Source organism: Bombina bombina, chromosome 7, assembly GCF_027579735.1.
Source record: "Bombina bombina isolate aBomBom1 chromosome 7, aBomBom1.pri, whole genome shotgun sequence".
NCBI classification, from domain to species: domain Eukaryota; kingdom Metazoa; phylum Chordata; class Amphibia; order Anura; family Bombinatoridae; genus Bombina; species Bombina bombina.
This window is the reverse complement of record NC_069505.1, coordinates 311,127,573-311,144,055: the sequence shown is the minus strand read 5'-3', so window position 1 is coordinate 311,144,055 and position 16,483 is coordinate 311,127,573. Positions and strand designations below refer to the sequence as shown.

The 16,483-nt window shown below is 37.9% G+C and overlaps 1 protein-coding gene across 3 annotated transcripts in view; it reads left to right on the top strand.

The window, feature by feature from the left end:
- The window catches only part of CHL1 (cell adhesion molecule L1 like), a 214,426-nt gene that overhangs the window by 101,219 nt on the left and 96,724 nt on the right, over positions 1 to 16,483 (top strand). For all 3 annotated transcript variants that reach the window (XM_053720933.1, XM_053720932.1, XM_053720934.1), the window contains one exon: positions 15,682 to 15,825. In XM_053720933.1, coding sequence (XP_053576908.1) covers positions 15,682 to 15,825 — 144 coding nt within the window. The remainder of the gene's footprint in view (positions 1 to 15,681; positions 15,826 to 16,483) is intronic.

Sequence of the window (16,483 nt, the reverse complement as noted above, 5' to 3'; positions counted from 1 at the left end):
CATTTATTATAGTAGCGGCGAGATCCGGTCGGCAGATTAGGGGTTAATACTTGAAGTTAGGTGTCGGCAATGTTAGGGAGGACAGATTAGGGGTTAATACTATTTATTATAGGGCTATTGAGGCGGGAGTGAGGCGGATTAGGGGTTAATAACTTTATTATAGTAGCGGTGAGGTGCCGTCGGCAGATTAGGGGTTAATAAGTGTAGGTAGGTAGCGGCGACGTTGGGGGCAGCAGATTAGGGGTTAATAAATATAATATAGGGGTCGGCGGTGTTAGGGGCAGAAGATTAGGGGTACATAGGGATAACGTAGGTTGCGGCGGTGTACGGAGCGGAAGATTAGGTGTTAATAATAATATGCAGGGGTCAGCGATAGCGGGGGCCGCAGATTAGGGGTTAATAAGTGTAAGGTTAGGGGTGTTTAGACTCTGGGTTCATGTTAGAGTGTTAGGTGCAGACTTAGGAAGTGTTTCCCCATAGGAAACAATGGGGCTGCGTTAGGAGCTGAACGCTGCTTTTTTTCAGGTGTTAGGTTTTTTTTCAGCTCGAACTGCCCCATTGTTTCCTATGGGGATATCGTGCACGAGCACGTTTTTGAAGCTGGCCGCGTTCGTAAGCACCGCTGGTATTGAGAGTTGCAGTTGCGGTAAATATGCTCTACGCTCCCTTTTTGGAGCCTAATGCAGCCCTTCTGTGAACTTTAAATACCAGCAGTATTTAAAAGGTGCGGCCAGAAAAAAGCACGCGTAGCTAACGCATCCCTTCTAACGCAAAACTCTAAATCTAGGCGTATGCAAATAACTCATTAAATTACTAAGCCCCCTAACCTAACACCCCCTAAATTAACCCCAAATTACATAAACTACTAAATAACAGTTAAAATAAAACAGTACTTTAAAAAAAAAATAAGTTTAATTTATTCTAAAATAACAAAAAATTAAAAAAGTCTAACATTACAGAAAATAATAAACAAAATTATCAAAAATAATAAAATTAAACCTAATCGCTAGGAAAATAAAAAAAATAAAAACACCCCCTAATCTAAACTACCAATAGACCTTAAAAGGGACTTTTGTAGGGCATTGACCTAAGTTAATTAGCTCTTTTACCCTATAAAATACTAAGTCCCCCCTCTAACAGTAAAACCCCCCAAAATAAAGAAAACCTGTTCAAATCAGCCAATAGGATTTCAGTAGCTCTCCTCCTATTGGCTAATTTGAATCTGAAGATTCATATCAGCAAATAGGAATGCAAGGTACGCCATATTTAAATGCATAACTTGAATTCAATATTCAGTGTACGGCGGTGATCATACAAAGAGGATCCTCCACTCTGCATGGCTCCGGGGTCGCCGGTCTTCAGTTCCGCGTTCCTGGATGAAGATAGAAGCGGTCGCAGCGATGGAAGAAGACTTCACCGCCGGACTTCAGGAACCATGAGTACATATCTGAGAGTTAGACATGCTTTTTTTTTATTTTTTATTTTATTTATTTTTTAGATTAGGGATTTAATGGGCAATTGTAAAAGAGCTGAATGTCCTTTTAAAGGGCAGTAAAAGAGCTGAATGCCCTATTAAGGGCAATGCCCATACAAATGCCCCTTATGGGGTAATGGGTATATTAGTTTTTTTATTTTGGGGGGTTTGGTGGGTGGGGGACTTAGTATTTTATAAGGTAAAAGAGCTGTTTTACTTAGGGTAATGCCCTACAAAAGGCCCTTTTAAGGGCTATTGGTAGTTTTGTTTAGATTAGGGGATGCCTTTATTTTGGGAGGGCTTTTTTATTTTCATAGGGATTAGGTTTAATTTTTTTATTTATGATAATTTGGTTTCTAATTTTATGTAATGTTAGACTTTTTTATTTTTTGTAATTTTAGATTAATTTAAATTTAGTTTATTTTTATTTTTAAAGTAATGTTATTTTTTTAAAATTTTAATTGTAATTTAGTATTTTTTAATTTAGGTAATTGAGGTTAATTTAGGGGGTGTTAGGTTAGGGGGCTTAGTAAATGAATTAGTTATTTGCGTTGTGGGGGTTGGCGGTTTAGGAGTTAATAGCTTAATTAGGTTAATTGCGTTGTGGGGGTTGGCAGTTTAGGGGTCAATATACTTTATTAGGTAGTTTGCGATATGGGTGAATGGCGGATTAGGGGTTAATAGTTTAATTAGGCATATTGCGATGTGGGGGTTTGGTGGATTAGGTGTTAATATACTTTCGGACAGATTACAAGTTTTGTGTTATGAGGGGTGCGGTGCTAACTTGCACGTTATTGTCACCGCTCACTTACCTACAGCGCTTGTATTACAGGTTTTTACAAACCCGGCATTATAAGGCAAGAAGTGAGAGTAGAGCAAAATTGTGCTCCATACTGCACTCCAATACCAGCGCTGCTTAAGTCAGCAGTAAGCTGGTTGTATGGGCTCAGTCATGCACGATTTCCTCATAGACATCAATGTGGAGAGCCGGCTGAGAAAAAGTCTAACACCTGCAATAAAGCAGCGTAAATCTCAGTAACGCAGCCCAATTGATTCCTATGGGGAAACACATTTTATGTTTACACCTAACACCCTAACAAGAACCCCGAGTCTAAACACCCCTAATCTTACACTTATTAACCCCTAATATGCCGCCGCCAACATCTACATTATACTTATTAACCCCTAATCTGCCGTCCCTAATATCGTCGCCACCTACCTACATTTATTAACCCCTAATCTGCTGTCCCCAACGTCGCCGCCACTATACTACATTTATTAACCCCTAAACCTAAGTCTAACCCTAACCCTAACACCCCCTGACTTAAATTAATTAAAATAAATCTAAATAAAACTTACTATTAATAACTAAATAATTCCTATTTAAAACTAAATATTACCTGTAAAATAAACCCTAAGCTAGCTACAATATAACTAATAGTTACATTTTAACTATTGGATGAAGACTTCTCCCGGTAAGTGGATCTTCCGGGGTTAGTGTTAGGATTTTTTAAGGGTGTATTGAGTGGGTTTTATTTTTAGGTTAGGGCTTTGAGCCGCAATAGGGCTAAATGCCCTTTTAAGGGCAATGCCCATCCAAATGCCCTTTTCAGGGCAATGGGGAGCTTAGGTTTTTTTAGTTATACAAATAAAAAAATATAAATAAACCCTAAGATAGATACATTGTAAACTATTAGTTATATTGTTGCTAGCTTAGGGTTTATTTTATAGGTAAGTATTTAGTTTTAAATAGGAATTATTTAGGTAATGATAGTAACTGTAAGTTTTCTTTAGATTTATTTTAATTATATTTAAGTTAGGGGGTGTTAGGGTTAGGGTTAGACTTAGATTTAGGGGTTAATAAATTTAATATACTGGCAGCGAAGTTGGGGGCGGCAGATTAGGGGTTAATAAATGTAAGTAGGTGGCGGCGACGTTAGGGACAGCAGATTGGGGTTAATAATATTTAACTAATGTTTGTAAGGCGGGAGTGCGGCGGTTTATTATAGTGGTGGCGATGTCCGGAGTGGCAGATTAGGGGTTAATAATTTAATTTTAGTGTTTGTGATGCGGGAGGGCCTCGGTTTAGGGGTTAATAGGTAGTTTATGGGGGTTAGTGTACTTTTTAGCACTATAGTTATGAGGTTTATGCTACAGCGTTGTAGTGTAAAACTCATAACTACTGACTTTAGAATACGGTACGAATCTTGACGGGATAGGGTGTACCGCTCACTTTTTGGCCTCCCAGGACAAGCTCGTAATACCGGCGCTATGGAAGTCCCATAGAAAAAAGACTATACACAATTTGCGTAAGATGATTTGAGGTAATGCCAAAAAAAGTGTGCGGTGCCCCTAAATCTGCAAGACTCGTAATACCAGCGGTAGTAAAAAAGTAGCGTTATGTTTTTTTGCTCATAACGCAAGACTCGTAATCTAGCCGTTAATTAGTTATTGCGGTGGGGGATTGCAGTTGACAGGTAGATAGATACAGCACATGCGTTAGGTGTTAATTTATATTTTCATGGAGTTACGCTGCTTAAATTTTCAGCGCAAGGCTTGCTGCACCTGCCTATGTGTTGTGTGGTGAGGTGAAAATGGAGTAAAATATCTCCATTTTCGCCGCTTATGTCCTTGCACTGAATATGTGATACCAATTTGCGACGCGGTTATCTGTTAATACATGGGAGTAAAATTTGCGGGCGACGGGTGAAATATATGCGCCGCATTTATAGGCGTCGCCATATATGTGATAGCAAAACCGGACTAAACACTGGAGTCACCGGCTTTTGCGGGCGACGCTGCATATGTAATCTCGCCCAATATTTTTTTTTCTTTTTGGAAGTGTTTTTTTTTTTGGTAATGTGTTTTTTTTTATTTTCAGTAGTTTTAGTGCTTGTTATTTTTGTAACTTTGGTGGTATTAGCTTAGAGGTCTGGGAAGTCAGCTGTTAGGAACAGTTTAGCTGTAGTTTTCATTGTTTTTTTTGGGGTGTTTAGGGGTTAATAGTTTTAGGAGGTGGCAGGTAATTAGGTAAGGGTAGGTTGCACTGGGGTGAGGCCTTGTTACGGGTTAGTTTAGTGTAGCTTTGCATTTACAGTATATGCAATGTTAAAATTATATGAATTATCATGTATAATGCATGGTATTTTAAGTATTGTATATAATTTAAAATGCAGTTATTTCTTTTTCATTTTATTATTGTAAACCTAAATATATCATTTAAATATATATTTATGTTTAAAATAATATAATGAACAATCAAAAATAACCGCATTTTAAATTATATACAATACTTAAAATAATATGCATTATACATGACAATGCATATTATTTTAATATTGAATATAAATGTAGCAACATAGCACCTATAGTTATAATAGGGAGGATTTTTTATTGTATATTTTATTAGTCAGGTAGATTACAGACTCTACGTAGGTATAGACATTCTGTGGGAGTTAGCTGGGCATTTCAGGGGGTGAATAGGGGAGACATAACATAGGCTTAGGCATTTTGTGCTAGTTCGCTGGGTGTTCCAAGGGAGTAACCTTCACTTTGATTGGGATACATCGCACATGTAGGGTGCCAGGCATATTTGTCTCGCTACCTTTTTTGTGTGAGGCAGGAAGTGTAGGTTTATGGAAAGTAAGATCACATTTTTGAAGTGTTCTGACTCAGAAACCATGTTTGGTTTAAGTGAGCGCACTGTCTGCCCTGTGCAGAAACACTTCAAATACGCCACCCCCCACCTGCTGAAAGTGCCAACAAGTGGTGATGTCGACGGACTTTTGCAGAAGCCATGATCCCTATTATTTCCTATGGGAGACACATCGTGATTTGCCGGTGCTTTGCGGGTCTGCCCCCCTTTTTAGAATATATTGACACTGTTGATGCTTTGAGTATCAGAGCCATAGAGAGAACAATGGACAATTAACATTTTATTAGCTCTCTCTACCGCCACTTTCTGAAAGTGTGATTATTTCTAAACCTTTGTGTCTGCAAGTCTTCTCTATAACCAATACTTAACCCCTTAATGACCGACGACGTGCAGGGTACGTTCTCCAAAAAAATACAGTTAACGACCGAGGACGTACCCTGTACGTCATTGGTCTTTGAAAGAGGTGAAAGCGATCTTGATCACTTCCAGCCGCTTTCCTGTTATTGCAGTGATGCCTCAATATTGAGGCATCCTGCAATAACAGTTTTTAGCAGTCCGATGCAGAGAGATCCACTCTGTCATTGATGGCTATGTTTGTGGGTGGGTGGGAGCTGATCCAGGGAGGCGGGTGGGCAGCCATCGGTAAAGGAGGGGGGCGGGATCATGTGTGGGTGCGTGCGCGTGCGCAGGGGTGGGAACCCTACACTATGGAACAAGTGTTAGGAGAGACAAGGTGGGACTTGGTGGGAGAGAGGGTGAGAATAAAAAATATTAAGCGATCTGGGAGAGGGTGGGGGGTTGGGTTATTAAGGGGGGGCAGCTACACTACAGAAAATCATTTTTTTTAAAAAAAAAACAAACAAAACATATTTGATTTCAAACTGGGTACTGGCAGACAGCTGCCAGTACTCAATATAGCACACAGTAAGGCAGAGGGGGGTTTAGAGAGCTGTTTGGGGGGGGGGGATCAGGGAGGTTGGGGCAAAGGGGGATCCTACACTGCAGAATTAATATTTATTAAAAAAAATCCGCCAAAATGTTTTATTTTAGTACTGGCAGACTTTCTGCCAGTACTTAAGATGGCGGGACAGATGTGGGGTGGTGGAGGGAAGAGAGCTGTTTGGGAGGGATCAGGGGGTGTGATGTGTAAGGTGGGAGGCTGATCTCTACACTAAAGCTAAAAATAACCCTTCCTGCTCCCTACAAGCTACCTAATTAACTCCTTCACTACTAGACATAATGCACGTGTGATGCGCAGATGCATTTAGCGGCCTTCTAATTACCAAAAAGCAATGCCAAAGCCATATTTGTCTGCTATTTCTGAACAAAGGGGATCCCAGAGAAGCATTTACAACCATTTGTGCCATAATAGCACAAGCTGTTTGTAAAAAAAATCCAGTGAGAAACATTAAGTTTGTGAAAAAGTTTGTGAAAAAGTGAACAATTTTTTTATTTGATCGCATTTGGCTGTGAATTGGTGGCATGAAATATACCAAAATGGGCCTAGATCAATACTTTGGGTTGTCTACTACACTACACTAAAGCTAAAATTAACCCTACAAGCTCCCTACAAGATCCCTAATTAATCCCTTCACTGCTGGGCATAATACACATGTGGTGTGCAGAGGCATTTAGCGGCCTTCTAATTACCAAAAAGCAACACCAAAACCATCTGCTATTTCTGAACAAAGGAGATCCCAGAGAAGCATTTACGACCATGTGTGCCATAATTGCACAAGCTGTTTGTAAATAATTTCAGTGAGAAACCTAAAATTGTGAAAAATTTAACTTTTTTTAATTTGATCGCATTTGGCGGTGAAATGGTGGCATGAAATATGCCAAAATGGGCTTACATCAATACTTGGGAAGCATTTACAACCATTTATGCCATAATTGCACAAGTTGTTTGTAAATAATTTCAGTGAGATCCATAAAGTTTGTGAAAAAATTTGTGAAAACGTGAACAATTTTTTTTATTTGATCGCATTTGGCAGTGAAATGGTGGCATGAAATATACCAAAAATGGGTCTAGATCAATACTTTGGGATGTCTTCTAAAAAAAATATATACATGTCAAGGAAAATTCATGGATTCCTGAAAGATATCAGTGTTCCAATGAAACTAGCGCTAATTTTGAAAAAAAGTGGTTTGTTACTTCTAATTATTGCCCCTATAACTTGCAAAAAAACCAAAGAACATGTAAACATTGTGTTTTTCTAAACTCAGGACAAAATTTAGAAACTATTTAGCATGGTTTTTGTTTGGTGGTTGTAGATGTGTAACAGTTTTTGGGGGTCAAAGTTAGAAAAAGTGTATTTTTTTCCATGTTTTCCTCATATTTTATATTTTTTTTATAGTAAATTATAAGATATGATGAAAATAATGATATCTTTAGAAAGTCCATTTAATAAGGAGAAAAAAAACTGTATAAAATATATGTTGGGAGAGTAAAAGAGTAAGAGGAAAATTACAGCTAAACTCAAACACCGCAAAAATGTAAAAATAGCCTTGGTCCCAAACGGACAGAAAATGGAAAAGTGCTGTGGTCATTAAGGGGTTAAGTAATAAAATATATAGTATAGGTGGAGATAAAAAAAATCAGCTTTTTCCAATGACCAAATAAAGGTAAAGGAGGTATTTTTAAAGAATTAATTACATTCCAACAGGTAAAATGGATAATTGGGAATACAATAAAGTGGAAAACATTGCAGTACACTCTCCTTTTAAACTTGTCAGTGGCTGTTAGAACAAAGTCATTTGTATTTTCTTCTAGTTTTGTATATATATATTTATATATATATATATATATATATATATATATATATATATATTTATTTATATATTCTATCATCATAGTATTGTATATTGAGATAATCAGTCAAGTTTAAATGGGCATTGTAGTGCAAAAAATGACATGCGCTAATCTGTTAGAGTGGGGAATTTTATAACTACTGACCCCACAAGTCTTTATATTTTACCCCCCTGCAAAGGGGTTAATTACAGAGTTAAAGGGCCTTTTCAGAAGCCGCAGAGAACTGATGGCCCTGAGCAGACACAGCTGATGAGGTTGCAAAGAATGCATAAATTACATTTTATTTTGCAATGGTCTTTGTAAGGTCCATTCCTTCCCTCTCACAATTCCATTTATTGTTTACATTTTGTCATGGAAATGTTCCAAGTCACGTGTTTACTAAGGACCCAAGCTGTTTCCATTGACACTTTGACTAAGTGGAATTCCCATGGGGGATGGTACACAGTCAAAATGGCCTTTTCCACAGCAAGTTTTACCTATTTGATGTCATTCAAAAATCAGTGGGTTATGGTTCATAAGAATTTGCTAAACTCCTATAACAAAATATAGTCACAATCACAAACCTGGCAGATAATTTATTTTGAAAGCAAACAGATTAAATTATCTAAATCTCTCCAACCAGATGAAAGGTTAATTACAATCATTTTGAAAAACTTTTCAAATTATTTATCTACAAAAATTCCCATATACGTTATTAGTGAGTTTCTGTAGACAATTATTAGATGAGTTTGAATGGGATCGGCCCTGAAATTAGCTAAAATGTTTCTCCAGCACGCTGAGATCCCTCACTGAATTCAAAAGGCTAGGTCTATATGTTCCCTGCATTTCTGGAGAGACAAGCACAGTAAAATAAAGCACTGCTTCACATAAGATATGTTATATTTACACTTTTTGCTTTGCTTTTTAATTAACTTCAGATTTTTTTACTTTTTAGGGACAGTAAAGTCAAAATTAAACTTACATTGATTTAGATAGAGCATGGAATTTTAAACAACTTTCCAATGTACTTTTTCAAGTTTAAATGTTGCTTAGTTCCCTTGCTATCCTTTGTTAAAGATTTATGCTAGATGATCTCAGGAGCATGCACGCGTTTTTACCCATCTGACAGCAGTGTTCTGTACATTGTTTATAGCCATATTTATACATAGTTACAAACACTGCTGCCATACAGGTAGATTACAAGTTTTGCGTTCGGGTTTTAACGCTGAAAAAATGGTTATTTCAGCATTAAAACAGCACCACAGCCATTACAAGTCTTGTTGGTATAGCTGTACCGCAAGGCTTTTAGCCTGTAACGCAACGTCAGTCCCGCACACGTAAAAATTACGTTTTTTTCATGGGACTTCCATAGCGCAGACATTACGAGTTTTGCTGTGAGGCTAAAAAGCTTGCGCTGCAGCCTAAACCGACAAGATCTGTTTTGTCACCTGAGAGCAGTAGTTATGAGTTTTACGCAACAAAACTGTTACATAAAACTCATAACTAAACTGTTACAAAGTGCACTAAACACCCATAAACTGCCTGTTAACCCCTAAACCGAGGCCCTCCTGCATCGCAAAAAACTATAATAAAGTTATTAACCCCTTAACCGCCGCCCTCCCGCATCACAGACATTATTGAAATATTATTAACCCCTAATCTGCCTTCTGCCCATATCGCCCCCACTATACTAAAGTTATTAAGCCTTACACCGCCACCACTATAATAAACCTATTAACCCCTAAACCGCAAGTCCTCCACAATGAAATATACTACATTAAATTATTAACCCCTAAACCAAAAGCCCCCCACATCACAATAAACAAATTTAAAATAGTGACCCATAAACCTAATGCTCCCCTAACTTTATATTAAAATTACAATTTCCCTATCTTAAATTAAATTAAAACTTACCTGTCAAATTAAAAAAACTAAGTTTAAACTATCAATTAAACTAATATAACTATTAAACTAAAATTAAACTAACTACCAATTAAATAAACACTATTACACATTAAAAAAATCCTAACACTACTATAAAAATTACAAACTATCTAATTACAAAAAAATAAAAAAGACTAAATTACAACAATTAACAAACACTAAATTACGAAAAATAACAAACAAAATTATCAGAAATAAAAAAGAATTACACCTAATCTAATAGCCCTATAAAAATAAAAAAAACCACCCAAAATAAAAACACCCCCTAGCCTACAATAAACTACCGAAAGCCCTTAAAAGGGCCTTTTGTAGGGATTTGCCCTAAGTTAAACAGCTCTTTTACCTGTAAAAATATACAAAGACCCCCCAACAGTAAAACCCACCACATAACCAACCCCCCAAAATAAAAAACCTAACTCTAAGAGGAACCTAAGCTACCCATTGCCCTGAAAAGGACATTTGTATGGGCATTGCCCTAAAAAGGGTATTTAGCTCTTTTGCATTGCCCTGAAAAGGGCATTTAGCTCTTTTACAAAAAGCCCAAACCCTAAACTAAAAAAAACCCACCCAAAAAAGTTTTAAAAATGCTAACACTAACCCCCGAAGATCCACTTACAGTTGCTGAAGTCCCACTTGAAGGATCTTCATCCCAGTGGGTCCATCTTCATCCAGGCGGCTCCATCTTCATCCAGGCGGCATCTTCATCCAGACGGCTCTATCTTCATCCATCGCGGGACCTGCATCTTCTTCATCCCTGCGGAGGTGGAGTGGTTGATGGGCGGAGGCGGAGGTCCAGGCAAAGATCCAAGGTGGAGGTCCAGGCGAAGGTCCAAGGCGGAGGCCCAGGCGGAGGTCCAAGGTGTAGGTCCAAGGCAGAGGTCCAGGCAGAGGTCCATTGATCCGACGTGGAGGTCCTCTTAATGCGATCGTCCGCCGCACACTGAGGATTGAAATGCAAGGTACCCCTTTTATTCTGGGGGTACCATTGCATTCCTATTGGCTGAAAATTTTGAATCAGCCAATAGAAATTAGGGCTGCTAAAATCCCATTGGCTATTCAAATCAGCCAATAGGATGAGAGCTACTAAAATTCTATTGGCTTTTCAAATCAGCCAATAGAATTTCAGTAGCTCTCATCCTATTGACTATTGGGTATTTTGGGGTATTTTTTTTTTTTTTTTAAATGGGTATTAGAATAGGAATAATTTTTATTATGTTTGATAATTTGTTTGTTATTTTGTGTAATGTATTTTATTCATTTTGGGGTGGGTTTTTATTTTTAGATTAGGTCTTGGGCATTTCATAAAAGAGCTGAATGCCCTTTTAAGGCAGGAAAAAGAGCTAAATGCCCTTTTAAGGGCAATGCCCATACAAATGCCTCTAAAGACCACTGCTCTATAACTTGTCCACCTGCTCTGAGGCAGCGGACAGAAATCAACCCTATCGTATGCAGGGGGTGGCATTGCACCAGCAGTTCACAAGAACTGCTAGTGCAATGATAAATGCAAACAGCGTATGCTGTCGGCATTTATAGATGTGCAGCGGACATGATACGCTACATTGTATCATGCCCGCTCCCACTATGATACATCTACCCCATATATTTATACTATAATTATGTATATATCTGTCTGCCTTTCATAAACTGCCGCATTGCACTTTGTATTTTTCCTATGTAGAATAAACCTGACAGATTAAGAAAGTGTGAGGGACAGGGGAATTCCCAGGGTCTCTCTGGGCTTGGGATAATCTATACAAGAAATCTCACCTAATTCTATAAAGGCAGTGTGTCTTGCAAAGGGGTGTTCCCTGCTTTAAATATGTGAAGGCGGTGCATACATTACAGTAGGACTAAAAAAAAAAAATCACAATTGAAAAATCATTGATATAAAAACACACAGTAAAAAATTGTATTGTTTAATCACATTAAAACAGCGAAAAGATTATTCTGCAAAAGTGTTCCATGGGAGATGCTGAAATTTCTCTACTAGGTTTGACATATTGAGGCCAAATTATCAAATGTCTGTCGGACCTGATCCGACAGTGTGGATCAGGTCCGACAGACATCGCTGAATGCGGAGAGCAATACACTCTCTGTATTCTGCATTGCACCAGCAGCTCACAAGAAGTTTTGAACCTATGTATTTTACACTAACAGGTCTCGCTGATTTATCTCACCAGCTGTATGTGTTTATTTAACAGACAGAAAAGTCATGCATTTTTACTAAACTAGAAGCAAATGAAAGTTAAATTGTAATAAAAACACTGCAGTCTAATTTGTATTTGTGTCATCACTTTCTATGGGATGCAGTTCTCATCTCTCTGAGGCTTCTAGGATCTCTTGTTTTCTCAGAGAATTTAGTGGGTTCAGTAGTCTGCACTATAATGTTTTTATAATTAGGCCCACATACAAATAGGCCTGTGCACAGACAAAAAAGGAGCAGGAAAAAAGCACAAAACAAAAACAACAAAAAAATGATAAATGTTTTTTTTTTTTTTTTTTTAAATGGGTTTGGGATTAGCTAAGAACTAAAATGAAACAAATATATTTGTTGGCTGACACCAGAATTAGTTAACTGACAAAAAACATTGTTAAATCTGGATTTAATAGTGTAAATCTGAACTTTGAAAGCCTTTCCCACTTGAGAAAAAGGTTTAACTGTATGAACGAATATTTTTTTGTTTTTTTTTGCCTTTCGTTTTCCCCCTTTCTTCATTAAATGATGAATGTAATGAATAACACAAATGTAGTTGGTGTTTTATTATCTTTTTTCAACATAGGTTATAATTTAAATGCTGTAAAGTTAATTCTATAGAAGAAAAAACTAAGGGGACGCGCTACTAAAGAAACATGTGATGGTGTAAAAATCGTGGTGTATCTGCTTAGATAGAAAGTGGGTGTTGTGCAAATAAAGATAAAAAATTGGTTGATAAACGAATTGACAACTTGGCTCAGTGTGTGGTAACACCATCCACTATGGTGTGTTTGAGGCAAAATAATGCTTTAAAAGGAGAAAAAAATATATATAAAAATAAACATAAAAATCAACATATAAAAAAACACTTGTGCAATTTGAACATATAAATATGTATAAGTGTCCCAGTGTCCAGTGTACTTAAAAAGTCCAAGACTTATAAGAGAGTGAGTGGAAACAGACAATGGACAGTCCACTTCAAAATAAAGGATATGGTAACAATCAAGAGTTCGTGATAGAAAGGCTTGCTCCGCTTGTGTCCACGGTGTACTGGATCAATGAATCTGTGAGGATATAAAAGCAACAACGGGCGCCAACATAGTGTGAATCAGTTTACATCAGCTGAGAAATAAAGTATACGAAATATACTCACAAGTGGAGTGGCACCTTAAATCAACAAGGTGCGTGCAGGCAGGCTGACATTCAAAACCAGCAGTCAGTTCGCTGGAGGTCTCACCCGGGAAACCTATGGATTGATGAAGACAGGTGTGGCTTACGTCAGCTGTGGATCGTTTGAGAGGCCGGAATACAGACCCGGTTTCTTTGCTATTTTATATTGATGTCCTATTGATTTTATATTTGGTTGGATATCGAACACTTTTCCTTATTTGGACAATCACCATTTCATTTGGGATTAAATCTGATTGTACGAATACGATCATCTGGAGAAAGTATCCACAGTTGTTTGCACCTCTCCACTGGTATTCCGGCCTCTCAAACGATCCACAGCTGACGTAAGCCACACCTGTCTTCATCAATCCATAGGTTTCCCGGGTGAGACCTCCAGCGAACTGACTGCTGGTTTTGAATGTCAGCCTGCCTGCACGCACCTTGTTGATTTAAGGTGCCACTCCACTTGTGAGTATATTTCGTATACTTTATTTCTCAGCTGATGTAAACTGATTCACACTATGTTGGCGCCCGTTGTTGCTTTTATATCCTATAATTTAAATGCACATAAGGAGAAACTTTTATTTTATTATTAAGCCACAGAAAGAGATAATTATGTTTGGTACTTAACTTCTGTGGTTAAGAAGTACCGGTATATATAAAGCTGCATTTGTGCTCAGTGATGTGCTAATTACACTTATCAACTGGTCATAAGGGATTAGCTTGTGTTGTGCACAAACTTCTGTGCAGCATTCCAGGACATTCTGCTGTCCATGGTACCCATAAATGGAGGTCAGACTATTCATATCAATAATTTACACTCTAGGGGGCGATTTATCATGTGTCTGACAAACATGATCCGCTGTAGCGATCATGTCCGCCAGACATCGATAAATTCAGACAGCAATGCTGCCCCCTGCAGATTCACGGCCAATTGATAAATGCCAACACCAATGCCGTCCCCTGCAGATTCATGGCCACTGGCAGGGGGGTGTCAATCAATCCGATTGTATGCAATTGGGTGGATTGCTGTCCACTGATTCATGGGGTGGCGGACAAGTTAAGGAGCTTAAGACCACTGCTCCTTAACTTAAGTTTTCAGCGAGCATGGAGGCTCATGCAGAAACAGCTGCGTATAGCATTATTCGAGGCATAATAAATTGGCCCCTAAATGCTTTTTAGCAGTGAAACTAATTGTCAAGTGGTAATTTATGGTGATGTTATCTAGAGGTTCATATTGACAACACTCCTAATAGTCATACAATTTGCAGATTTCCCACATTAGCAGGTGTGTCGCCCTTTTTTTTGTATAATTATACCCTGATACCACCACTCAATTTATCCTCACCCCTGTCTGTCCGGCATCAGCTCTGGCGAGCAGCAATACGCTGCCCACATTTATCATTGAACATGTGCGCTCTGATACACACCTGTGCCACCCCGGCTGTCAATCTCCCCGGAAGATTGAAATCTGTCAGATAACAGGTGGAAAATAGAGTGGAGACGCAGTGGTCTGATGACCACTTCTTAAATCTCGACTGCAGGCTTGCTTGTGTGAACCTGCAGCTGATGGGGCTGAGACCCCTTGATAAATCTTGGCCTATAAGCCTACATGGCTTTGCTCTTTAACAAAGAATACCAAGAAAATGAAGGAAATTTGATCATAGAAGTAAACTGGACATTTTTTTTAAATTGCATGCTTTGTCTCTGTCATGAATGTTTAATTTTTAGTTTCCTGTCCCTTTAAAGGGACATGAAACCCTAAATGATTATACATACAATTGTAAACAACTTTCTAATATACTTGTATATAGAAGTAAATTGTAATCTTGTTTAAAATATGTATGCTCTGTCTAAATGACACAACAAATGACTGTGTTTCATATCCCTTTATACAGATTTAGCATAGTTTTATTTTAATGCAAAAATATTTCTAGAAAATTTTTAACTGCTTTAAATAATACATTTTGATTTAAATAATACAAAGTGTTGCTCTTTGTATCTCTATAAAGCAATGGCATGAATAAGGGCAAACAGCCCGATACATTGCCATGTTGGCTTTGATAGCTATGTTCCAATAAAGACAAACAAATATGCATAGTGTTGTTGGAATCTTTTTATTTGGATACTTTAGGAGACTTTGCAGTAACTTAATCCACATTTGCACATGCACAAAGAATTAGTAAGTGGCTGGGACCTGCCTTTGTGATTGGCTCTTTGTATCTCTGTAACAAGCAGACAGCACAATAAAGACAAATTATATATAAGCTAACAATAGATTTAGGAATAGATTTAGGATCACAGTACATATTTCTTAATATATAAATGACAGGTCCAGTAAGGTGACACACACAACCTAATTATTCAGATTTCCAATGAACATTATTTGTATTATTAGTGAGTGGTAACTTAAAAGTTTATTTTTTAACTTGTCTTATTATTTTCTATTTAAGATGGGGTCTTGCCCTCGAATTACCATATAAAGGACAAAGAAATCAGCATTAGCAACCTGCAAGTGATTGACAGTGGAGTGTACCAATGCGAAGCAAGCAACGATCATGGGATACTCCTCACCAGTGCCAACATCCATGTGCTAGGTATAGTATGAGCAGTATTTCCAAACACTTATAAATAGCTAGTGTGATCTGTGTACTTGCTGAGGGTGACTGTGCAGTATAAGCAGCAAATTACAAACAAGCAAAGAGTTTAAATATAATCAAGGGGGCAAAGGCATAGAAAGGTCAAAATTGAAATCGGCATGAATGCATTGTAACTTTAAATAGAATCATTTTTGCAATATACTTTCTTTATCAAATACTTCTAGTAAAAGTTAATACTGCTTTTCAGTGGCATACGCACATATGCTGTGAGGGCCCATGCATTCAAGTATTCAAGCTCAGAGATCTGGAAGGAGTGTGTATGTACTGTGACTGTGAAGACTTAGGGGGCGATTTACTTAATGTCCGTCCGACATCGCTAAATGCCTACATGGTGTAGTGCCACTGAAAAAACAGTAAAAACTTTTACCAGAAGCATGTATATGCTTATATACATATATATTTATGTGTATCAATTCATATACGTATATATTTAAATTTGCTGCCCGTCAGTGTGCGACATCCCCCTTGTGCTGCGTTAGGTTCTCTGTCATCTCGCGGCATGAGAACGAGGATCCCATTGGAACCTATGGAACTGTGCTCTTGTGAGCACAAAGCTACACTGCAATGCGAACGCGAGGTCGCGCAAATATCGTGC